This window comes from Coregonus clupeaformis, chromosome 8 (genome assembly GCF_020615455.1).
Source record: "Coregonus clupeaformis isolate EN_2021a chromosome 8, ASM2061545v1, whole genome shotgun sequence".
Lineage (NCBI taxonomy): Eukaryota > Metazoa > Chordata > Actinopteri > Salmoniformes > Salmonidae > Coregonus > Coregonus clupeaformis.
Genome location: NC_059199.1, coordinates 29,873,384 through 29,899,102, shown reverse-complemented (window position 1 = coordinate 29,899,102; position 25,719 = coordinate 29,873,384). Strand labels below are relative to the sequence as shown.

The 25,719-nt window shown below is 43.7% G+C and overlaps 1 protein-coding gene across 1 annotated transcript in view; it reads right to left on the bottom strand.

Moving 5' to 3' along the window:
• LOC121571561 (POU domain, class 2, transcription factor 2) overlaps nt 1-25,719 on the bottom strand; it is a 54,194-nt gene that overhangs the window by 731 nt on the left and 27,744 nt on the right. Inside the window, exons 2-11 of the mRNA XM_045221910.1 lie at nt 20,368-20,436; nt 19,625-19,659; nt 17,828-17,884; nt 5,176-5,289; nt 4,353-4,589; nt 3,957-4,083; nt 3,669-3,766; nt 1,459-1,653; nt 1,056-1,346; nt 436-627 (exon numbers count right to left, since the gene is read on the bottom strand). Of these exons, the coding sequence (XP_045077845.1) occupies nt 436-627; nt 1,056-1,346; nt 1,459-1,653; nt 3,669-3,766; nt 3,957-4,083; nt 4,353-4,589; nt 5,176-5,289; nt 17,828-17,884; nt 19,625-19,659; nt 20,368-20,436 (1,415 nt within the window). The remainder of the gene's footprint in view (nt 1-435; nt 628-1,055; nt 1,347-1,458; nt 1,654-3,668; nt 3,767-3,956; nt 4,084-4,352; nt 4,590-5,175; nt 5,290-17,827; nt 17,885-19,624; nt 19,660-20,367; nt 20,437-25,719) is intronic.

The following is a 25,719-nucleotide window of genomic DNA, read 5'->3' as shown; positions in this document are numbered from 1 at the left end:
AAAGAAAGAAAGAAAGAAAGAAAGAAAGAAAAAGCGAGAAAGAAAGAAAGAGAGAGAAAGCGAGAGAGAGAGAAAGCGAGAGAGAGGTGGAGAGGTGGAGAGGTTGTGAGCAGGAGAGAGACAGAAGAAACATGCTCTCGTGGTGTAACTGATGACGTGTGGGGTTGGTGTGTAACATATCACACCTCATACAACAGTGGAGTCATTTGCACGGCGCTGAGAGTGGAGCAGTGCAGGAGGGGTTAGGTCACAGGGTCACACATAGGGTCATGCAGAGGGAGGGGGCATGTCCATAGATACAGAGTCAAATATATATTCCTCTCATGATGACTTTAGACAGTTTGTTTCCAAACTAAGGAACAGGGAGGCAAAGGCCTGCCAATGACATGCATGGTGAGGGTTGGTGGGGAGGGTGGGGTGAGTGTGGGGTCATACCATGTGCGGGCTGTAGCAGGGGGGTTTGTGCATCACAGAGGGGGGCTGGCTGGGCAGGGGAGGGGTGGCACTGCAGGGGTTGATACGTTTCTCTTTCTGGCGCCGGTTGCAGAACCAGACCCGGATCACCTCCTTCTCCATGTTGAGCTGCCTGCCCATCAGGAGGATCTCCTCTGAGTTAGGCTTCTGGTTCTGAAGGGAACACGGTCAGAAATCATGGTCAAACATGTTGTCACAGGCCACAAACATTTTATACCGCATAAATCTGACATGTTGTCAATGTTACTTTCAACAGCAGTATTTAGATAATGAAGTGTTCATAAAAAAGTGAAATAAACTTCAATAAACTGTTGTGGACAGAGTCGTTTGTTTATGTAGGCCTCCTGTAGCTCAATTGGTAGAGCATGGCGCTTGCAACGCCAGGGTTGTGGGTTTGATTCCCACGGGGGCCAGTATGAAAAATGTATACACTCACTAACTGTATGTCGCTCTGGATAAGAGCGTCTGCTAAAATGACAAAAAAAAAATGTATGTACTCTACTGCGAGTGCAGGGTAGGGAGCAGTATGTGATTTGAGTTGGTTCCCCAGTGGTCTGGTGTGGGACCTCTCTCTTTCTCACCGAGATGAAGTTGCGCTCTAAGGCCACGCGGACGTTGGTCTCAATGCTGGTGCGTTTCTTCCTGCGGCGCCCCGTCATGCCCTCAAACCCCATCATGGGGGAGGAGAGAGAGCTGGGGCTGGGAAGCATGCTGTCTATGGCCATGGTCTCTGCATCGTTTAGCCACTTCTCAAGCAGAGGCTTGAGCTTGCACATATTCTTAAAGCTCAGGTTGAGGGCCTCGAAGCGAGAGATTGTGGTCTGGCTGAAGTCATTCCCATACAGTTTCCCCATCGCCATGCCAACGTCACCCTGGGGGGAGAGATAATTAGTGTTAAACAGTCATCTTCATTCAGGCCTCAAATTGCTCACGCTCCTCTTGACCACATCTCACACACACACACGCACACACACACAAACGTACCTGTGTGAACCCCAGTTTGATACGTCTCTGTTTGAAGGTGCGGGCGAACTGCTCCAGCTCCTCCAGGTCACTGGGCTCCTCGCCATGCGGGCCAGAGGTCACCGAAGTCATGGGGGCGGCTGAGGCCCCGGAGGACACGCCGCCGTCGCCGCTCTTGTCCCTCTGTAACGACGAGAGGCCGTCACCATGACGACACTACAGTACATGAGACATAAACCTATATCATTCCTGTGGAATGGCGAGGGGTGGCTGGCACACTGACATTAGCTTTTGAAGGTTGATGAAAGAACTATGGCGAGGTTGTGAAGATGCATTCGTACAACATTTTATTGTATAAGAGAACAGCTATGGCTATAAATGGCTATGGATGGTTTCTTGACTTCAGGTAAGACATTCATCCATCAACAAAAAGCAATGGGGGAAAAAAGTATTTAGTCAGCCACCAATTGTGCAAGTTCTCCCACTTAAAAAGATGAGAGTGGCCTGTAATTTTCATCATAGGTACACGTCAACTATGACAGACAAAATGAGAAGAATAAATCCAGAAAATCACATTGTAGGATTTTTAATGAATTTATTTCCAAATTATGTTGGAAAATAAGTATTTGGTCAATAACAAAAGTTTCTCAATACTTTGTTATATACCCTTTGTTGGCAATGACACAGGTCAAACATTTTCTGTAAGTCTTCACAAGGTTTTCACACACTGTTGCTGGTATTTTGGCCCATTCCTCCATGCAGATCTCCTCTAGAGCAGTGATGTTTTGGGGCTGTCGCTGGGCAACACGGACTTTCAACTCCCTCCAAAGATGTTCTATGGGGTTGAGATCTGGAGACTGGCTAGGCCACTCCAGGACCTTGAAATGCTTCTTACGAAGCCACTCCTTCGTTGCCCGGGCGGTGTGTTTGGGATCATTGTCATGCTGAAAGACCCAGCCACGTTTAATCTTCAATGCCCTTGCTGATGGAAGGAGGTTTTCACTCAAAATCTCACGACACATGGCCCCATTCATTCTTTCCTTTACACGGATCAGTCGTCCTGGTCCCTTTGCAGAAAAACAGCCCCAAGGCATGATGTTTCCACCCCCATGCTTCACAGTAGGTATGGTGTTCTTTGGATGCAACTTAGCATTCTTTGTCCTCCAAAAAGTTATATTTTGGTTTCATCTGACCATATGACATTCTCCCAATCCTCTTCTGGATCATCCAAATGCACTCTAGCAAACTTCAGACGGGCCTGGACATGTACTGGTTTAAGCAGGGGGACACGTCTGGCACTGCAGGATTTGAGTCCCTGGCGGCGTAGTGTGTTACTGATGGTAGGCTTTGTTACTTTGGTCCCAGCTCTCTGCAGGTCATTCACTAGGTCCCCCCGTGTGGTTCTGGGATTTTTGCTCACCGTTCTTGTTATCATTTTGACCCCACGGGGTGAGATCTTGCGTGGAGCCCCAGATCGAGGGAGATTATCAGTGGTCTTGTATGTCTTCCATTTCCTAATAATTGCTCCCACAGTTGATTTCTTCAAACCAAGCTGCTTACCTATTGCAGATTCAGTCTTCCCAGCCTGGTGCAGGTCTACAATTTTGTTTCTGGTGTCCTTTGACAGCTCTTTGGTCTTGGCCATAGTGGAGTTTGGAGTGTGACTGTTTGAGGTTGTGGACAGGTGTCTTTTATACTGATAACAAGTTCAAACAGGTGCCATTAATACAGGTAACGAGTGGAGGACAGAGGAACCTCTTAAAGAAGAAGTTACAGGTCTGTGAGAGCCAGAAATCTTGCTTGTTTGTAGGCTTAATTTGCAAATAAATTCATTAAAAATCCTACAATGTGATTTTCTGGAATTTTTCTCTCAATTTGTCTGTCATAGTTGACGTGTACATATGATGAAAATTACAGGCCTCTCTCATCTTTTTAAGTGGGAGAACTTGCACAATTGGTGGCTGACTAAATACTTTTTTTCCCCACTGTATTTGAATTAGCTTACCAATGCTAAAACTGGATCTCAATTCAAGCACACTCTCTGGGTTACTGGTTTGGTTTTGATTAGATCAGTGTTTGGATCAATGCACCAGCACTGATTCAACAGAGCTCTTTGATTTCTGCTTGTAGAGGCCAATCCCTACTGTACTTACAAGTATGTGGTACGGTATGTTATAAAGTGTAGTCTCAACACACACACATATTTGAGGTGGTTTTCAATAATACTGTACCTGTGCTTGCAGTCCTTGCCTGGGTGGAGTGGTTAGAATACCGCCCTGGCTTTGCTGATGCTGAGGTAGTGAAATTAAATTAGGTGTCGAGAGCAAACCTGTGGAAGACAACGGAGAAGCAGTTAATACACTATTAACACTATAAAATATTGTAATTATATGAACATTATTTTATTGTATTTTAACAACTTTATTATAACTTGTTTTAGAACTAAGCAGTAATGCCAAGTTATACATGATATTTTGTGCAAAGAGTAAGTCACAGTGTTGATGGTGGTTCCCACTTACTTAGTAGGTCCCACTTACCCTGCTGCCCCTGTTGTCCCTGGGCCTGAGGCAGGAGGAACTGAGGAGACTGCAGGTGGTGGCCGGGCATCAGGACTAACTGCTGCAGCTGCAGCAGCTGCTGGATATCCTACAGGAGGAACAGAGAGGGGGAGCAAGAGAGAGATGTCAACAAGTCATGTATGATTTCTGAACAGAGCAACATACACACACACACACCCTTGGAGGAAATATAATGCAAAGAAATGAGCAAAGAACCAAAATGTGCACAGCCCCAGCCTTTAAAGTAACATCACCCAAGAGTATATAGAGAAACACTTCTGACATAGACGAGTGTTGGTCAGTGAGTTAGATTGGCTTAAAGCTGGTCATATCTGATCCGTGACTGACCGCTCCTACCTGGGCGGTGAGCTGGATAGGCTGAGAGAGGGTGAGCTGGGGCGGGGTTTGCTCCTGTTTGGTCAACTGCTGCTGCTGCTGCTGTTGTTGTTGCTGCTGCTGCTGATTGGCTTGGGCGGCTGCGTGGGCGGCATGAGCAGCGTGAGCCGCGTTGGACTGCTGCACGGCGGCGGCCAGGAGCTGAGCCTGGGCCTGTTGAAGCAACAGCTGCTGCTGTGCAGGCAAGAGGGCAGCCAGCTGAGGCAGAGGAGGAAGAGGGGGAAGAGGTGGAGGAAAGGGTAGGGTTTGCCCAAAGAGAGAAGGGGGAAAAAGCAAAAGAGGTAGAGAATAGTGTCAGCCAGCATTTGAGCAGGCAGTAAGAGGCAGAGGTGGGATCAATTCCATTTTAATTCAGTCAATTCAGGAATGAGGAAAATTTGAATTTTTGTTTACTTCCTGAATCGACAGAATTGAGTTGAAATGGAATTCGCCCCAACCTTGGTAAGATGCAAGCAAGAGCAACGGCGAAGCAGAAGAAGCCTACCCTAACCACCTACACACTACACTCTTAGAAAATGTTTTGCTATCTAGAACTTTAAATGGTTTTCCGGCTATCTCCATAGGAGAACCCTTTGAAGAACCCTTTTTGGTTCCAGGTAGAACCATTTTGGGTTCCATGTATACAGAGGGTTCTACATAAATCCCAAAAGGGTTCTACCTGGAACCAAAAATGGTTCTGCCTGGAACCAAAAAGGGTTCTCCTATGGGGACAGCTGAAGAACCCTTTTGGAACCATTTTTTCTAAGTGTGTACATTCAGCTAGTGTGTCGGTGCCAGTGCTTACCCCAGCCAGCTGACTCCCTGCCAACATGAGTTGTGTGTGAGGGTGAGGTGTCTGCTGCTGGGAGGGAAGCGGCACATGGGTGGAGGTCATCTCAGGGCCAGCCTCACTTTTACTCTGCAGGAGGAATAATATCTAAACATTGAATAGGGTGAAAACTCAACAGGTAAATACATGCAAAAGAGTAATCATGAAAATACATGTTTGTTTGGCATCTGGTACACAGGCCTCAGTCTAGTTGCCAAAATGGGTCCCTTAAATGGACAGAAATATGGTCCAGAAATAACTTGATTGGAGCAAAAACATATTTTTTGCCTAAAACTAAGGATTTGGGTGGTTTCTTAGATAAAAATGTATTCATATTAGAGTATCATCTATATACCGTATGAACCACACAGCCAAAATTCAAGACATAGACAATTAGCAACTTCCACTATTTTTTACTGAATTACATATATAACTGATTTTCTATGCATACTGTATCACCAGTCACACAATACTATACAATGAAATAAAGAGTAATTTTTAATAAAGAAGTTAAAGTAAAAAATGGAATCTGCAATAAATAAAAATATGTCAACAGATATTTTTCAAGTCTCCTGCTCTTGTCAGTAAACGAGTCTTAACCCTTTTAACTTCACAACATCATTATAATGAATTTACTGTATATACAGTACCAGTCAAAATTTTGGACACACTTACTCATTCAAGGGTTTTCCTTTTTTGTACTATTTTCTACATTGCAGAATAATAGTGAAGACATCAAAACTATAATATAACACATATGGAATCATGTAGTAACCAAAAAAGTGTTAAACAAAACAAAATATATTTTATATTTGAGATTCTTCAAAGTAGCCACCCTTTGCCTTGATGACAGCTTTGCACACTCTTGGCATTCTCTCAACCAGCTTCATGAGGTAGTCACCTGGAATGCATTTCAATTAACAGGTGTGCCTTGTTAAAAGTTCATTTGTGGAATTTCTTTCCTTCTTAATGCTTTTGAGCCAATCAGTTGTGTTGTGACAAGGTAGGGGTGGTATACAGAAGATAGCCCTATTTGGTAAAATACCAAGTCCATATTATGGCAAGAACAGCTCAAATAAACAAAGAGAAACGACAGTCCATCATTACTTTAAGACATTAAGGTCAGTCAATACGGAACATTTCAAGAACTTTGAAAGTTTCATCAAGTGCAGTCGCAAAAACCATCAAGCGCTATGATGAAACTGGCTCTCACAGGAAAGGAAGACCCAGAGTTAGCTTTGCTGCAGAGGATAAGTTAATTAGAGTTAACTGCACCTCAGATTGCAGCCCAAATAAATGCTTCACAGAGTTCAAGTAACAGGCACATCTAAACATCAACTGTTCAGAGGACACTGCGTGAATCAGGCCTTCATGGTCAAATTGCTGCAAAGAAACCACTACTAAAGGACACCAATAATAAGAAGAGACTTGCTTGGGCCAAGAAACACGAGCAATGGACATTACATTTACATTTAAGTCATTTAGCAGACACTCTTATCCAGAGCGACTTACAAATTAGACGGGTGGAAATCTGTCCTTTGGTCTGATGAGTCCAAATTTGATATTTTTGGTTCCAACAGCCGTGTCTTTGTGAGACGCAGAGTAGGTGAACGGATGATCTCCGCATATGTGGTTCCCACCGTGAAGCATGGAGGAGGAGGTATGATGGTGTGGGGGTGCTTTGCTGGTGACACTGTCTATGATTTATTTAGAATTCAAGGCACACTTAACCAGCATGGCTACCACAGCATTCTGCAGCGATACGCCATCCCATCTGGTTTGCACTTAGTGGGACTATCATTTGTTTTTCAACAGGACAATGACCCAAAACACACCTCCAGGCTGTGTAAGGGCTATTTGACCAAGAAGGAGAGTGATGGAATGCTGCATCAGATGACCTGGCCTCCACAATCACCAGACCTCAACCCAATTGGGATGGTTTGGGATGAGTTGGACTGCAGAGTGAAGGAAAAGCAGCCAACAAGTGCTCAGCATATGTGCGAACTCAAGACTGTTGGAAAAGCATTCAAGGTGACTAACTCATGAAGCTGGTTGAGAGAATGCCAAGAGTGTGCAAAGCTGTCATCAAGGCAAAGGGTGGCTACTTTGAAGAATCTAAAATATATTTTGATTTGATTAACACTTTTTTGGTTACTACATGATTGATGTGTTATTTCATAGTTTTGATGTCATGATTCTATATGTGTTATTTCATAGTTTTGATGTCTTCACTATTATTCTACAATGTAGAAAATAGTAAAAATAAAGAAAAACCCTTGAAAGAGTATGTGTGTCCAAACTTTTGACTGGTACTGTCTTCAGAAAGTATTCAGACCCCTTGACTTTTTCCATATTTTGTTATGTTACAGCCTTATTCTAAAATTGATTAAATTGTTCCCCCCCCCCTCAATCTACACACAATATCCCATAATGACAAAGCAAAAATAGGTTAAGAAATTTTAGCAAATGTATTACAAATAAAAAACGGAAATATGACATTTACATAAGTATTCAGACCCTTTACTCAGTACTTTGTTGAAGCACTTTTGGCAGCGATTACAGCCTGGAGTCTTTTTGGGTATGACTTTACAAGCTTGGCACACCTGTATTTGGGGAGTTTCTCCCATTCTTCTTTGCAGATCCTCTCAAGCTCTGTCAGGTTGGATGGGGAACGTTGCTGCACAGCAATTTTCAGGTCTCTCCAGAGATGTTCGATCGGGTTCAAGTCCGGGCTCTCGCTGGGCCACTCAAGGACATTCAGAGACTTGTCCCGAAGCCACTCCTGCGTTGCCTTGGCTGTGTGCTTAGGGTCGTTGTCCTGTTGGAATGTGAACCTTCGCCCCCAGTCTGAGGTCCTGAGCGCTCTGGAGCAGGTTTTCATCAAGGATCTCTCTGTACTTTGCTCCGTTCATCTTTGCCTCGATCCTGACTAGTCTCCCAGTCCCTGCAGCTGAAAAACATCCCCACAGCATGATGCTGCCACCACCATGCTTCACCGTAGGGATGGTGCCAGGTTTCCTCCAGACATGACGCTTGGCATTCAGGCCAAAGAGTTCAATCTTGGTTTCATCAGACCAGATAATCTTGTTTCTCATGGTCTGAGAGTCGTTTAGGTGCCTTTTGTCAAACTCCAAGCGGGCTGTCATGTGCCTTTTACTGAGGAGTGTCTTCCGTCTGGCCACTCTACCATAAAGGCCTGATTGGTGGAGTGCTGCAGAGATGGTTGTCCTTCTGGAAGATTCTCCCATCTCCACATAGGAGCTCTAGAGCACTGTCAGAGTGACCATTGGGTTCTTGGTCACCTCCCTGACCAAGGCCCTTCTCCCCCGATTGCTCCGTTTGGCCAGGCGGCCAGGCTCTAGGAAGAGTGTTTGTGGTTCCAAACTTTTTCCATTCAAGAATGATGGAGGCCACTGTGTTCTTGGGGACCTTCAATGCTGCAGAAATGTTTTGGTACCCTTTCCCAGATCTGTGCCTCGACACAATCCTGTCGGAGTTCTACGGACAATTCCTTTGACCTCATAGCTTGGTTTTTGCTCTGACATGCAATGTCAACTGTGGGACCTTATATAGACAGGTGTGTGCCTTTCCAAATCATGTCCAATCAATGGAATTTACCACAGGTGGACTCAAATCAAGTTGAAGAAACATCTCAAGGATGATCAATGGAAACAGGATGCACCTGAGCTCAATTTTGTCTCATAGCAAAGGGTCTTAATACCTATGTAAATAAGGTATTTCAGTTTTTAATTTTTAATAAATTAGCAAAAATGTTTTTATAAAACAAAAAAAAATAATGTTTTTGCTTTGTCATTATGCGGTATGGTGTGTAGATTGCTGAGGATTATTATTTTTTAAATCCATTTTAGAATATGGCTGTAACTGTCACGGTTTCGGCCGAGACTGCTCCTCCTCCTGGTTCGGGCAGGCTTCGGCGAGCGCCGTCCCCGGAGTACTAGCTGCCACCGCTCTATGTTTCGTCAGTCGATTGCTTTTGTCTGTCTGTATCACCTGTGGCCATTTGTGTGTTGATTGCGTGCCCTATAAGTTCCTTGTTTTGTGTTAGTATTATTGTGTGTTGTTATTTTTACTGCCACAGTGTCGGAGCTACGTCTTTGCTCCCTGTTTGTTTTGTGTTTAGTGTTTACGCGTGTGCGTAATTCTCCCTCGCCTCTTTGTGTTTTTGAGGTCAGAGGTTTTCCAGTTTCTTTGGACTATTAAATATACTGTTGGACTTTACCTCAGTGTCCTGCGCCTGACTCCTCCACCACATCCACATTGGTAACGTGAAAGAACAACACACCTTCATGGAGTCAGCAGGAACAGCGGCGGTACCCGAATCCCTGGAGGACCGGATCAACTACCAGGACAACATGATCCGGCAACTCGGGACCGCCATGGACGAGGTGTCCCACACTCTGCGCCGATTGGTGAATCGAGAGGTGCCCACGCACTCTTACAACATCCCATCACCAACGGCCAGTCCTCCTCTCTCAGCACCGGAACCCAGTGGCATTCGGCTCTCGCTCCCGAGGGCATATGACGGTTCTGCAGCCGGGTGTCAGGGATTCCTCCTGCAGGTGGAACTTTACCTTGCCACCATACACCCGGCGCCCTCGGGATACGAGAGCGTCTCCGCCCTCATCTCCTGTCTATCCGGCAAGGCGTTGGAGTGGGCCAACGCCGAATGGAGGGAATAGACGCCGCAACCATCACCTACGCGGAGTTCTCCCGCCGCTTCAGGGCTGTCTTCGATCATCCACCTGAGGGGAAAGCGGCGGGAGAGCGTCTATTCCACCTTCGACAGGGGAAGAGGAGCGCACAGGAGTTCGCACTGGAGTTCCGGACACTAGCGGCTGATGCGGGGTGGAATGAGAGGGCCCTCATCGACCACTACCGGTGTAGCCTACGAGAGGACGTTCGACGTGAGCTGGCCTGCAGGGACACCAACCTGTCGTTCGACCAGTTGGTGGACATTTCCATCCGTCTAGACACCCTGCTGGCTACCCGCGGACGTCCCGAGTGGGGGTCGTCCATTCCACCCTCCAGCACCTCCGAGCCGATTCCCATGGAGCTCGGGGGTGCTGGCGCTAGAGAGAGGAGGAGAGGGAACCCGAGGGGGGCCATCCCCTGCACCACCTGTGGTCGTGGAGGACACACCGCGGCCAGGTGCTGGGGAGGGTCTCCTGGGAGAGGTGACAACAGGCCACGCACTGGGGAGTCATTTCAGGTGAGTAGGCGCCCCACTTACCCAGAGCTTTCTGTTGGTCACATGAGTATTCCTGTGAGATTTCCACAGGTGGCACCTCATTCCCAGCATAAGGCGCTAGTAGATTCAGGCGCAGCTGGGAACTTTATTGATCGGGCATTTTGTGGTAGGTTAGGAATTCCCCTTCGGCCGGTAGAAGCTCCATTTCCTGTCCACGCATTGGACAGCCGGCCGTTGGGGTCGGGTCTGATCAGGGAAGTCACAACACCACTGACGATGACGACGCAGGGGGGTCATGAGGAGACCATTCAGTTTTATCTGATTGACTCTCCTGCGTACCCGTGGTGTTGGGCCTTCCTGGTTAAGCACCCATGATCCTACCATAGCGTGGCAACAGAGGGCTCTTATGGAGTGGTCTGCCCAGTGTGTAGGGAGATGTCTAGGTGTTTCCGTAGGGGCGACCTCGGTAGAGAGTCCGAACCAAGTGCCCGCACTGCGCATTCCCCCTGAGTATGAGGATTTAGCACTCGTGTTTAGCAAATCGAGGGCAACACGGCTACCTCCTCACAGACAGGGGGGACTGTGCGATAAATCTCCAGACAGGAGCAGCCCTTCCCCGGAGTCATGTGTATCCCCTGTCTCAAGAGGAAACAGCGGCTATGGAGACTTACATAGCCGAGTCCTTGGCACAGGGATACATACGGTCCTCTACTTCCCCGGTCTCCTCGAGTTTCTTCTTTGTGAAGAAGAAGGACGGGGGATTGCGCCCGTGTATTGATTACCGTAGTCTCAATCAGATCACAGTTAAATACAGTTACCCACTTCCACTGATTGCGACGATGACGGAGTCATTACGCGGAGCGCGGTTCTTCACAAAGTTGGATCTCAGGAGCGCGTACAATCTGGTGCGCATTAGGGAGGGGGATGAATGGAAAACAGCATTTAGCACCACCTCGGGTCATTACGAGTATCTCGTCATGCCATACGGGTTAATGAATGCTCCTTCAGTCTTCCAATCCTTTGTTGACGAGATTTTCCGGGACATGCATGGGCAGGGTGTAGTAGTTTACATCGACGACATCCTAGTGTATTCTTCTACACGAGCCGAGCATGTAGCCCAGGTGCGCCGAGTGTTGAGAAGACTGTTGGAGCATGACCTGTATGTCAAGGCAGAGAAATGCCTGTTCTTCCAGGAGTCCGTCTCCTTTTTGGGTTATCGGTTGTCCGCGTCTGGCGTGGAGATAGAGGTAGACCGGGTATCGGCCGTGCGTAATTGGCAAACTCCAACCACTGTAAAAGAGGTGCAGCAGTTCTTGGGTTTTGCTAATTACTACCGGAGGTTTATTCGGGGTTTTGGACAGGTTGCAGCTCCCATTACGTCCCTGTTAAAGGGGGGTCCGGTTAGTTTGCAGTGGTCGGCTGAGGCGGACAGGGCATTTGTCAAACTAAAGAACCTGTTCACCTCGGCCCCTGTGCTGGCGCATCCAGATCCCTCTTTACCCTTCCAAGTAGAGGTAGACGCGTCCGAGACCGGTATTGGGGCAGTTCTGTCACAACGGTCCGGCACGCCACCTAAACTCCGCCCCTGTGCGTTCTACTCCAAGAAGCTCAGCTCGGCGGAGCGTAATTATGATGTTGGGGACAGGGAGCTGTTAGCCGTAGTCCAGGCCCTAAAGGTGTGGAGGCATTGGCTTGAGGGGGCTCAACACCCTTTCCTCATTCTGACTGATCACCGTAACCTGGAGTACATCCGGGCAGCTAGGAGATTGAACCCTCGTCAGGCTAGGTGGAACATGTTCCTAACCCGGTTCGTTTTTAAGATCACATACATCCCTGGGTCCCAGAATGGTAAGGCAGACGCCCTGTCCCGGCGGTATGACACAGAGGAGAGGTCCAACGAGCCTACTTCCATATTGCCGGAGTCTTGTTTGGTGGCTCCGGTGGTATGGGAGGTCGATGCGAAATCGAGCGGGCACTGCGTACCGACCCTACTCCCCCGAGTGTCCTGTGGGGGCGGACGTACGTTCCGCTCGAGATTCGTGATCGACTGATTTATTGGGCTCATACATCACCCTCCTCTGGACATCCAGGTATTGGCCGGACCGTGCACTGTCTTAGCATGAAATACTGGTGGCCAACGTTAGCTAGGGATGTGAGGGTTTATGTCTCCTCCTGCTCGGTGTGTGCCCAGTGTAAGGCGCCTAGACATTTGCCCAGGGGTAAGCTACACCCCCTGCCCGTTCCACAACGACCATGGTCCCACCTATCGGTGGATTTCGTAACCGATCTTCCCCCCTCCCAGGGGAATACCACCATTTTGGTCGTTGTGGATCGGTTTTCCAAGGCCTGTCGTCTCCTTCCCATGCCGGGTCTCCCTACTGCCCTACAAACCGCTGAGGCCCTATTTACCCATGTTTTCCGGCACTATGGGGTCCCCGAGGATATAGTGTCTGACCGAGGTCCCCAGTTCACCTCCAGAGTTTGGGGGGCGTTCATGGAACGGTTGGGGGTCTCGGTAAGCCTTACCTCGGGGTACCACCCAGAGAGCAATGGGCAGGTGGAACGTGTCAACCAGGATGTGGGTAGGTTTTTGAGGTCCTATTGCCGGGACCGGCCGGAGGAGTGGTCTAGGTTCATCCCCTGGGCAGAGATGGCCCAGAACTCTCTCCGCCACTCCTCCACCAATTTAACACCTTTCCAGTGTGTTTTAGGCTATCAGCCGGTCCTGGCACCATGGCACGAGAGCCAGATCGAGGCTCCTGCGGTGGACGAGTGGATTCGGCGCTCGGAGGAGACGTGGGACGCTGCCCATGTCCATCTGCAGCGTGCCATCCGTCAACAAAAAGGCGAGCGCCGACCGCCACCGCAGTGAGGGACCGGTGTACGCACCGGGAGATCGAGTCTGGCTCTCGACTCGAAACCTGCCCCTCCGCCTGCCCTGCCGGAAGCTGGGTCGGCGGTTTGTGGGGCCCTTCAAAGTCCTGAGAAGATTGAACGAGGTGTGTTACAGGTTACAACTGCCTATAGAGTATAAAAATATTAACCCCTCGTTCCATGTGTCTCTTCTCAGGCCGGTGGTAGCTGGCCCACTCCAAGAAGATGAGATAGGAGAGACCCCTCCGCCCCCCTTTGGACATCGAGGGGGCCCCGGCGTACCGGGTCCGGACCATCTTGGACTCGAGGCGCCGGATGAGTGGTCTCCAGTATCTCGTGGAGTGGGAGGGGTACGGTCCGGAGGAACGGTGCTGGGTGCCCAGGAGGGACATACTCGATCCATCCCTCCTGACTGAGTTTCACCATGGGCATCCCACGCGCCCGGGTCCGCGTCCTCCTGGCCGTCCCCGAGGCTGGGGTCGGCGCACGGCTGGAGCCGCGCGTCAAGGGGGGGGTACTGTCACGGTTTCGGCCGAGACTGCTCCTCCTCCTGGTTCGGGCAGGCTTCGGCGAGCGCCGTCCCCGGAGTACTAGCTGCCACCGCTCTATGTTTCGTCAGTCGATTGCTTTTGTCTGTCTGTATCACCTGTGGCCATTTGTGTGTTGATTGCGTGCCCTATAAGTTCCTTGTTTTGTGTTAGTATTATTGTGTGTTGTTATTTTTACTGCCACAGTGTCGGAGCTACGTCTTTGCTCCCTGTTTGTTTTGTGTTTAGTGTTTACGCGTGTGCGTAATTCTCCCTCGCCTCTTTGTGGTTTTGAGGTCAGAGGTTTTCCAGTTTCTTTGGACTATTAAATATACTGTTGGACTTTACCTCAGTGTCCTGCGCCTGACTCCTCCACCACATCCACATCGGTAACGTGACAGTAACGTAACAAAATGTGGAAAAAGTTAAGGGGTCTGAATACTTTACGAAGTCACTGTATATATGGGTGATTTTGCAAATACGGGCCTTTTTGTGTCTCAGGGTTAGATTTTTAAGATAAAATGCTAATTTAGATGTTTTAATTTCACATCCATTCAGTAGAGACTAAAATAACCGTAAACGTATTTTTCAGCTTTCAATATGTTTTTATTTTTTATTTTCTAAAGCATTTCATGTCTGGATTTTACTGTTTTACACAGTTTTTGTCCTGCCTCAAACCCAGACTTTTTACATTCTGCTATGTATTACACTTACAAAAGTCTTGATAATTCGAAAATATTTAATGCACCTGTTTAAAAAAAATTGTCAAATAAATGGAAACTATATACATATTAATATAATAATAATATGCAATTTAGCAGACGCTTTTATCCAAAGCGACTTACAGTCATGTGTGCATACATTTTTACGTATTGGTGGTCCCGGGGATCGAACCCACTACTCTGGCGTTACAAGCGCCATGCTCTACCAATTGAGCTACAGAGGACCACATTAGCTGTGCATAAGCCATTTGTTACTTTTTTTTTACACAAAATACAGTCGTGTCTAAGTAGTGTGTCATTACCACCACGACAAGCAAATTACATGATAATACAAAATAAAAAAAGGTTTGTGTACTTGGATACCATGGATATGAAGTGACAGTGGAGCACATGGATGTCATGGAGGGAAATTCTAATTTTGATGCAGGGAAATAATAGAAATATAAAGGTAAATATTTGTATTGTACGTCATTACCAAATAGGCTATAATTTCATCAAATTATGTTTGATTTTTGAAATTATGTTTTAATTATGTGTATTTAGGACACATTGTATGCTAGCTGCTCAACTGGAGTTAGCATGCTAGAATCCCTGCTATTTATGACCAAATATGGTAAAAGTGTCATTCCCACCACACGTCATTACCACCACATAATGAACTGTGATAGTATGGACAGAATGTGGTGGTAATGACAAAATGTATTAGTTCATCAATTTTTACTAACCTTAAGACCTGAAAACAGACACAAATTACATATATGATCATGGTTAAGTTGAAATTCAACACTTATTTGCTAAATAAGACCATTACATTTTGTATTATGTTAGGATAATTGAGTGATTTTGATGTCTATTTATGTGACTTACTATGGTTATTACTGACTATAAGATCCCCCTAAATCAACCAAGGAGAGGACAAGCACATACCCTATATATACAAAGTATGTGGACACTCCTTCAAATTAGTGGATTTGGCAATTTCTTCCACACGAGTTGCTAAAAGGTGTATATAATCAAGCACACCGCCATGCAATCTCCATAGACAAACAGTGACAGTAGAATGGCCTGTACTGAAGAGCTCAGTAAATTTCAACGTGGCACCGTCATAGGATGCCACCTTTCCAACAAGTCAGCTCGTCAAATTTCTGCCCTGCTAGAGCTGCCCCGGTCAACTTTAAGTGCTGTTATTGTGAAGTTGAAAGGTCTAGGAGCAACAACGGCTCAGCTGTGAAGTGGTAAGCCACACAAGCTCACAGAACGAGACCGCTGAGTGCTGAAGCTCGTCTGTCCTCGGTTGTAACACTCACTACCGTGTTCCAAACTGCTTCTGGAAGCAACGTCAGCAAAATAACTGTTTGTCGGGAGCTTCATGAAATGGGTTTCCATGGCCGAGTAGCCGCACACAAGCATAAGATCACCATGCGCAATGCAAAACGTCGGCTGGAGTGGTGTAAAGGTAGCCGTCATTGGACTCTGGAGCAGTGGAAACGCGTTCTCTGGAGTGATCAATCACGCTTCACCATCTGGCAGTCCAATGAAAGAAATCTGGGTTTGGCGGATGCCCCAATGCAGAGTGCCAACTGTAAAGTTTGGTGGAGGACGAATAATGGTCTGGTGCTGTTTTTCATGGTTCAGGCTAGGCCCCTTAGTTCCAGTGAAGGGAAATCTTAACACTACAGCATACAATGGCATTCTAGACGATTCTGTGCTTCCAACTTTGTGGCAACAGTTTTGGGGAAGGCCCTTTCCTGTTTCAGCATGACAATGCTCCCGTGCACAAAGCAAGATCCATACAGAAATGGTTTGTTGAGATCGGTGTCGAAGAACTTGACTGGCCTGCACAGAGCCCTGACCTCAACCCCATTGAACACCTTTGGGATGAATTGGAACGAATGGTCTGTTCTATATCTTCAATAAAATTAAACATGTACAACTGTGACATTAAAATGTTTAATGGTATTTTTCATCAGTTGTTATATCTGAAATGTCATTTCCACCACACGCTGTCATTACCACAAGCTAAGTCAGTATGAAAAAATAAAATGTATGCACTCACTAACTGAGTCCTCTGTAGCTCAGCTGGTAGAGCACGGCGCTTGTAACGCCAAGGTAGTGGGTTCGAACCCCGGGACCACCCATACACAAAAATGTATGCACGCATGACTGTAAGTCGCTTTGGATAAAAGCGTCTGCTAAATGGCATATTATTATTATTATTATTATTATTAACTGTAAGTCGCTCTGGATAAGAGGGTCTGCTAAATGACTAAAATGTAAAATTACCATCACGGTACATATTTGTGAGGAAAAGGTGTAATAAATTACAATTGAAAGTGATGATTTTTCCCATATGTGAATCTTATATGCTTGTTCTTAAGATAATTCCTAAAATAATGTAAAATATAAAGATTTTGACGTGGTAAATAAATACATGTTTCTGAGTATCATCAAGGCATATATGGACATTTAGACATGACAATGATGAATACATATAATAAATAAATAAAACAATTCATGTGAAATGTTATATAAAACACCTTAGGCACAATTTCTGTAATTTCCTTTTAAACTAAAATAGCAAATTTTATGACGTGGTGGTAATGACATTTCCCCTCGGGTATTTGGGGAAACCGATAAAAATCTTTATATTCTTAAATAGTATGGTTTCAGCCACTATTAGATCTTGTTTCCAGACAGAGTGAAGAAAATATTCAGATAGATAAAAAGCAGTTATAAGAGGTTTCATTTTCAAAAACATTTCACATCTGAAAGTGCGGTATTTGCAAAATCAACCATATATGAATTTGATCACCATTTTAGGCCCTAATGGGGGCTCACAACATATAGTACAAAATATATTACCATGCATAAAATGTTGAGCTCTGTTGTGTATATAATTTTAGAATATTCCAAGTTGGCTGATGATTTCTGACCTGAGGAAGCTCCTATCCATCCATCTACCCATAACACTCTTTTTTTCCTCGATCTCCCTTCATTTCTATATATCAATGTCTATAGTCTGTCTCTCTTAAGAGAAAGCAAAAGGTTTTTCCTCCTGTTCTGCAGCATGTCTTTATAAAGTGAGTTGTGCTCGTTCCTACTCTCTAGTTGTCAGGAGTTGATGGGCATGTCAGCATTCGTAATGGCCCAAACATCCTAATTTGCATATTGGCCAATGTCAATGCAGTACCACCTGAGGCATGTCTGTAGGGACTAAATAGATAAGCCACTCACACACACAAACACACACCATCTTTATCTCTCTCTCTCGCATGTGAGTGCACTAATTCACTCACCTTGGTGCTGCTCAAGGTAGAAGAAAGACTGAAGGGACTCGTTTTCATTGGCTGAACCTGTGAGGAGACGAAAGGCAACAAAAAACCCATTCAGACACAGATCTTTAAATCTATTCATGTGCAAAGCCATAAACACTGTTGCCATTCCAGGTTGATAGAATACCTTGATAGAACTCATCAATTGAATCCACGTGTCTCCTAATCATTTTCATTTTTACCTTAATTCAAACCTATCCAAAAAAAAGTATTACAGTAGGACCTTAGAGATAGGACAATTTTTAGGAATGGAGGTGGTCCTGAACACAGAAATGTCTTTAACACTTTGAAATTAACTTAAAGACAGCATCAAACCTTTATAGAAAATGTTGATTGCATATCTTTTCTAATAATTTAGCCAGATACTGTAAATATCTGATATGTTTTTAGCAAATCTAACCAGCATTTATGTTTGTCTGTAGCCTACAGAAGTTTTTTTGCATTTAGTAGGCCTACATGTCCCGGTTTAATTTTGCCCGTTCGATGACCGGTTGGTGCCTAACTCTGAGGTTTGTATCTTTGAGGTTCTACTGTATACACTTATTCAAATAATCTTATTACAACCTTAGAGCAAACAACAAGAATATATAAAAAACAAATAACAATAAATAAAACAACAAACTAAATTTTTAGGGCTGTCAAAAATAGCGCGTTAACGACGTTAATTAGTTGTTTGCTGTTAATTACGTCAATTTTTTTAACGCATTTCACGCATGCGCAGTGTGACAAATTATTCAGGTCAGGAAAGTGGTTGGGAGCTAGAGGCGAGATGGAGCAAGGTGAGCAAAGTGGGCCTATTGACGGATTCAAATATAAAAAGAATGATGATGGTACAGTTAACAAGTACAAGGTTATTTGCAAGATTTGTAAGAAGGAGTTTCAATTTCACCGGAGCTGTTCAAGCTTGAAGTACCATGTCAACGCCAAACATGCGTTTGCTGGGCCGTCAGATTCAGCAAGTGGTTTGCGCCAGACCACGCTGAATGTTTGCAGGCAATTAACAAAATCAACCTCAGATAATTTGATATCTAGCCACTCCTGCAACCACTGTTCCCTGTGAACGACTTTTCTCAGTTGCAGGTCACATTGTGAACAAGAAAAGGTCAGCTTTACTTTCAGAAAATGTGAACAAGTTAGTTTGCCTCAGCAACTGGCTGAAAGATGATGAAGCTCAGTAGATTTGAAAGGTGATGTTCAAACAAAAAGACCAGTTTCAGTGCAACATGTTATAGTAGTTAGCAACTGGATTTTTGAGCAACTGGATTAAAGAATGGATGAAAAGGTAAAAGATTGTTCTTTGGTTTGATTTAAAAGTTTTATTGAAAATGTTTTTTTCCACAGATGACTCAAATTGTGCAAAAATGTGGTAGGTCACTGTTATGATTTGACTACATTTATTGCTTTCTGTTCAATTGAATACTGTAAATTGTACATCCTGGTTAAGAGGAATGCCAAAGAGGAAGTGATGGAACATTACAAAGACAAATATTATGGTGTGTAGTATGTTTCAGCTTGATTTAAAACACCATTATTTGGCTGTGTTAATAAACAGACATAATATGAAAATTATGTATCTGTGTCCTGTTATTTATCTTTTGGTATGCATTTCAGAAAAAAAATTGTTAGGATTCAGGTGTAATTGCAAATAGTGATTAATCATGATTAATCCACTGAAAATTCTGATTAATTTGATTAAAAATTTTAATCATTTGACAGCCCTATAAATTTTACATTCAATTAAATTAAATTGAGATGACAAACCTGATCATTTGCATCGGGACTGTTCCTCTCGGAGTCTGTAAGATAAAGAGGGTAAGAAAGACAGAGAAGAGAAAATAAAAAGTGAAAGATGGAATTCTAATAATCTACTGTAAATGCCTCAGGCTGTTGCCAAACTTGAAATAGGTTACTTCAAATGTAAATTACTAACATTCCACATCCTAGTTGTCAGCTAAATCTAGTAGAAACATAGGTGTGTCATGATATGACTCTGAGCTGTGACCTATATGGAGGTATTGTGTCACGTGCATAAGTCATTCAAACAGGCTGACTAAAACATTCTCATTTTCTATTCGGAAAATGTGAGAAACGTGACCAAAGTAGAAGATTTGAGGTCTGTTATTGTGGATGTTTTGTGTCATAGGGCGGCAAGGTAGCCTACAGCGGTTAAGAGCATTAGGCCTGTAACCGAAAGGTCGCTGGTTCGAATCCCCGAGCAGACTAGGTGAAAAATCTGTCAATGTGCACTTAACCTTAAATGTTGCCGTAAATTGCTCTGGATAAGAGCATCTGCTAAATTACTTAAATGTAAACACATCCAAAAACAATACACCAGATTAGCCCACTCTTACCAATCAATATGAGAACACAGACAGATGTAAGCACACATACACACAACATACTTTCATTCAAACATTCCTATAAAATGAAACAGGCCTAATGATGGCACACAATGATGATAACTGATATTAAAGCAACACATAATGCAGTCTCAAAATGGTTACCTGTGCTCTCCCCTGGAAAGTCTGCCCCAGGCTTCTCATCCTCTGCTGGTTTTGACATCCTGATATCTGCTGGGGAGAGAGGGAAGCAGGGTAAATATAACATGTTTCCAACTGACAAACATCCCCAGCCCAGCATATATGGAGGGATGAAGATGAGAGATTCACTGGGAGAAAATCCCTCATCCTTTCTTCCCAGTCCCTCCCTCCCTCCCTCCATCTCTTCTTCTTCTCGGCTCACACAGTGGCTTCCCGAGTCAAGAGTGTCACAGGGCCATGTTCAGTCTTATGCAGTAAGACTCCAGAAAGCAGCCAAAGACAACATTTCCATCAGAGTGGTTTAATGAACACAAATGAAATGGTTAGGAAACCTGGCACAAGGCTAGGTGGCACAGATCAGTCTTTTCAAATCCCCCCCACCCCCCCATCATAAATCCAACTAATCTGTTTGTAATAAAGTCAGCGTTGGTAAAGGAATGTGATTTTCTGGAAGGGAAATTGCAGCATGAATAACAGTCATATGTTTTTTCAGAATCGGAAAAATAAACGATTTCATGGCAAACATAAATGTGAAAGTGCTTTTCAAGATTTCCAAATACATTACATATAATAAATACACAATACAAATTATTATAATACATTTTTCACATAATTGGAGATATGAATACTGTAACTGTATCATATAGGCTAGGTCTACATATTTGGGAATGTCTGTCAAAAACCTCGATAATGTAATTGCATAGGTCTAGGCAAATGATTACAACAGGTAATTTTGCAGAATAGATAAGAGGCTCAAGTTGAAGTGAATTTATTTCGGCACACACGCTTTTGACAGAAATGTAGTATTCTCCAAATGTAGCCTTATGCCTCAAATAGATTTTAATTTGTTGAAATAAAAAATATTCTTCATAATTTGTCTTGAATAAATGAAAAAACAAAGGTTAAGTTCGACCTACAGCGAATGACACAACACGTTTTGAATAGAGATTTAACAAGCTAATAGGCTATACTTTTTGCATGCATATCTTATAAGATTTAGTAATAGTCTACACTTGTTTTAATTGCAGTATAGGCCTACCTATGTTATAATAGCTGCAGTAATTATATTTCAAATAATAATTAATTTTAGGCCTTATGAACCTGAAATGAACATATGTAGTGTCATGTGAACATGTCATGTCAACTCCGACATTTTCCATTCGATGTTTTTACCTCTAATGTAAATATCCACATGTGAATAGACAAACGTTTAGCCTAGCTGTTATGAAATCCTAAAAACTTCACATTTTCAAACAATGATACAATTCAAGAGTTACCTGGGTTATCGACATTCATGAGAAAATACACATATTTATTGGAAGCTTTGGTATGGTAGTGTCCTTCCTAAAATCAAGGCTGTATATTTGCGCGTGACTCATGTTGCATACCTGCAGATATCCTCAAGCCCAATGATTAATTTCGCGCCATTTATTGGGCCAAACAATGAGCCTAAATAGTTAACACAAGGCTAAAGTGAACACACTGTTTCATTACATTACTGACCAACAAAGCCTACTTGAAGAGGAGGTCAAATAGATTGTCTACAGTAATAAGCCTCTATGCGTATAAGCGAAACTTCGAGCATCTTCCACCCACCCGTTCAGTCTCTATAGGCATACCATTTCTATGAGCTTTTTTTGGATGCCTAAATTCTTCCACTTTCAACACTAACACCATGGTGAGTCACTGGTTTAGCCTTCTTACAATTCTAATGGCTCTAATTACAATTATAATAGGCCTATAATTATATGAAGCAAAAGTTGAGCGTGCTGCTCTGAGTAAAAACAATCAAACTGCAAATAATTCCACTAGCCTACCCTGAAACTGATCTCTCTGGTTCCTCCCCATTGTTTAAGTGAAATACAATTCATGGCAGTTGGGCGAATTGAGCCTGCTCTGAGATTTTCTTTACTAATAACAACCTAAATAAAATAAAAATCAGTAGGCTAACTTATCTTTCTAATTCCTCCCCTATGTGTAGGTGAACGGCAGGCAATAGACATACTACTGTATATGGCTGCGTGTTAATAGCTCATTTACATTTCCAGGAATGTGATCATAATCTTAGGGCAACCAAAGCAAAGTCCTGATTTGTGCCTTTCTGACCATAATGTCAATCCCTGCCTCTGACCTGTGATTCATTGTTATGGAATAGCCTACTACTTGACATACTTTACTTTCCATCACTAGTCTTCATATTGTATTGCCTCCATCCCCTGAAAGAGAGTGGGTGTTACAGAATAACACGAAGACATGCAAATACACACCGCCAAATACACACCGCCTAACAATGGTTATACACATCTAGAAGTAGAGGTGAAATGTTACCCTGGTAGCCTGTACATTCATGAGTCTATGCTTTACGCGCGCGCGCGCGCACACACACACGTTGATCTTCGTCAGGAGAGATGAACTGACATTTCATTACAACTATGACCGGCAGAGCTCGTTTTGATGTTCACTAATTAGCAGTGGTTGTTACTGACGGCAACGCTAATTAACCCCCAAAGCCTCCACCCCAGGAGAGACCATTAACCAGTAATTGGTACAAGACGAAGAGCGTAGTACTTACCTGGGAATCAGACATTATTGTGCGCCATAGCCACCATTTTACAGCAAGAAAGTAATTATTCTGTGCTGACCTTCCTGCTTTCTGTCTCTTTTTTGCATTTCCTCTCTCTTTTTATTGTCTTCTTTCCACATTCACTCTTTCACGCAAGGCCTAAGATGTAGCTACACAAAAAATGCAAACTGAGCGTTTAAATCTATAGATATTAATATAGCTGTAGCTGAGCCTGAATAGTCAAATGAGAGAACGAATAAATCATAAATGTGAATGTTAGGCCTGTTAGGGGTCAGGTTTTAGCTTAATTCTACATGCTAATATGTGAGTTTAAAGAGATGGTGATGATGAACAGGACCTTATCACCTCACTCTTAATCTCCCCTCCTCCCACTAGGACTGGTGCCACCCTTTCACCATCCCCCTCTTACACCCCCTTCCTCCTCCCCCCACATCCTGTAACACATGTAGTGCATGAGTGAAGGAAAGAACACTAGAAAGAGAGGGGGGTATTGGAAAAAATATGACAATGCAGGTCATGTTTTGAGGGGGAAGCGGAAGGGGAGGGAACATTTTTCAGATGTAAGTGGTATATTGTCAAAACTCTAATCACAAAACTCTAAACTGATAACACTTGTATGTTCAGAACCTTTGATTGTGCATTCATTGAGGTTTCACACATCTTTCACCCCTGAGTCATTTGTGCAAAATCTGTTTTCTGTGAAATGGCATGAGCACATAGGATCACCATTTAGTCATTTTAACTAGCATTTAATGAGAAAAAAGAAGAAACCCGCACACCGCTGTTATCAGTATCACTGCTCTTTATTATGTTCTGGCGAAGGCCTTGAGGCCGATACGTGAAGCTTAATAAAGAGCAGTGATACTAGCAAGAGCAGTGTGCAGGTTTCTTATTTTTTCTCATGTTATTCAACTGTTACCATGCACCTGCAACAAAGATAGCTCAGATGTGTGAGTGCCTTTTGAATTTACCATTTAATCCAATAGCAAAAAATACAAGATACACATTTCAAAACTGTTATTTTTGAAGTGCTCAATAGAAGGAGTAGTAGATGGTAAATATACTTTTCTATACATTATTTGACTATAACCTGACATGCACAATTTTTTATAATTTGTATCCAATGGCAGGTTGTGAGCATGTTGAGAAATGTGTCAGTCTTGCTGTTTCATTATCCTTATATAGTACATACGTAGGACAAACAATCAGAAATAAGGGTATTGTAAAGCTACTGTAAAAATGTATCACGGTGTTGTATTCCATTTCTGCCCCATGCAACATTTTACAAGATCACCTTTTCTACATGATTTGTCAGCTGATACAGTATTGCCTGTCTCTCTGCTTGAAATTCATCAGCTTACAGTGTATCAATGAAATTCAGATAATGAGTGGAAAATATTGTTATATACCACCCAGGTATTTCAGCAGTGCATTGTACACCTCACTATCATTCCAAATGGTAGCACATAGTGACTCTTTTCACTTTGTACTATTGAAGCACACTGGCTGATGGAGAATTATGATGTAGTATTTACAGCCACATCCATATATGATTTGGTTTTACCTTCCAACATAAATTGATGTCAAATTGATACAGTGTTCAGCAGTTATCAAACTATATACGTTAACTAGGCTTAACATCATTTTTGTTCAGTAGTTATCTGTTTTGAGCAGTTTGATTAAGTGATAGTTAATTGTATTGTAAAGAAATGGCAAGAAAATCCTATCAAAATTAAAGTGAATATGTATTTTGAAAAGCAGACCCTTACAAAAAAAGATTGCCGTTTTGAAACTGTAGTAAAAGTGCAGTAACTGCCGTCGACTGTGGTATTTTGGACGTAGTGATTGCAGAATAACTGCTGTGTACTGCAGTTGAACTGCAGTCATATTGCACTGTAACTGCAGTTACACTGCAAAATTACTGCTGTAAAAAAAAAGGTTTTACTTTGGACACAGTATTTGCAGCCTACTGCAGTTGTACTGCATTCTAACTACAGTTAGACTAAAGTGTACTGCAGTTTTACTGCACTCTGACTGCAATCTTTTTTCGTAAGGGGATACTTACAGTGTATTCTGAAAACATTCAGACCTCTTCCCTTTTTCCACATTTTGTTAAATTAGTCTTATTCTATAATTGATAAAATTATTGTTTTACCTCGTCAATCTACACACAATACCCCATTATGACAAATCGAAAACAGGTTTTTAGAAATGTAAAAAAACAAAAATTAATTATTATTATTTACATAAGTATTCAGACCCTTTGCTATGAGCCTCAAAATTGAGCTCAGGTGCATCCTGTTTCCACTGATCATCCTTGAGATGTTTCTACAACTTGATGGGAGTCCACCTGTGGTACATTCAATTGATTGGACATGATTTGGAAAGGCACACACCTGTTTATATAAGGTCCCACAGCTGACAGTGCATGTCAGAGCAAAAACCAAGCCATGAGGTTGAAGGAATTGTCCGTAGAGCTCCGAGACAGAATTGTGTCGAGGCACAGATCTGGGCAAGGGTACAAAAAAATTTCTGCAGCATTGAAGGTCCCCAAGCACACAGTGGCCTCCATCATTCTTAAATGGAAGAAGTTTGGAACCACCAAGACTCTTCCTAGAGCTGGTCGCCATGCCAAACTGAGCAATCGGGGGAGAAGGGCCTTGGTCAGGGAGGTGACCAAGAACCCAATGGTCACTCTGACAGAGCTCCAGAGTTCCTATGTGGAGATGGGA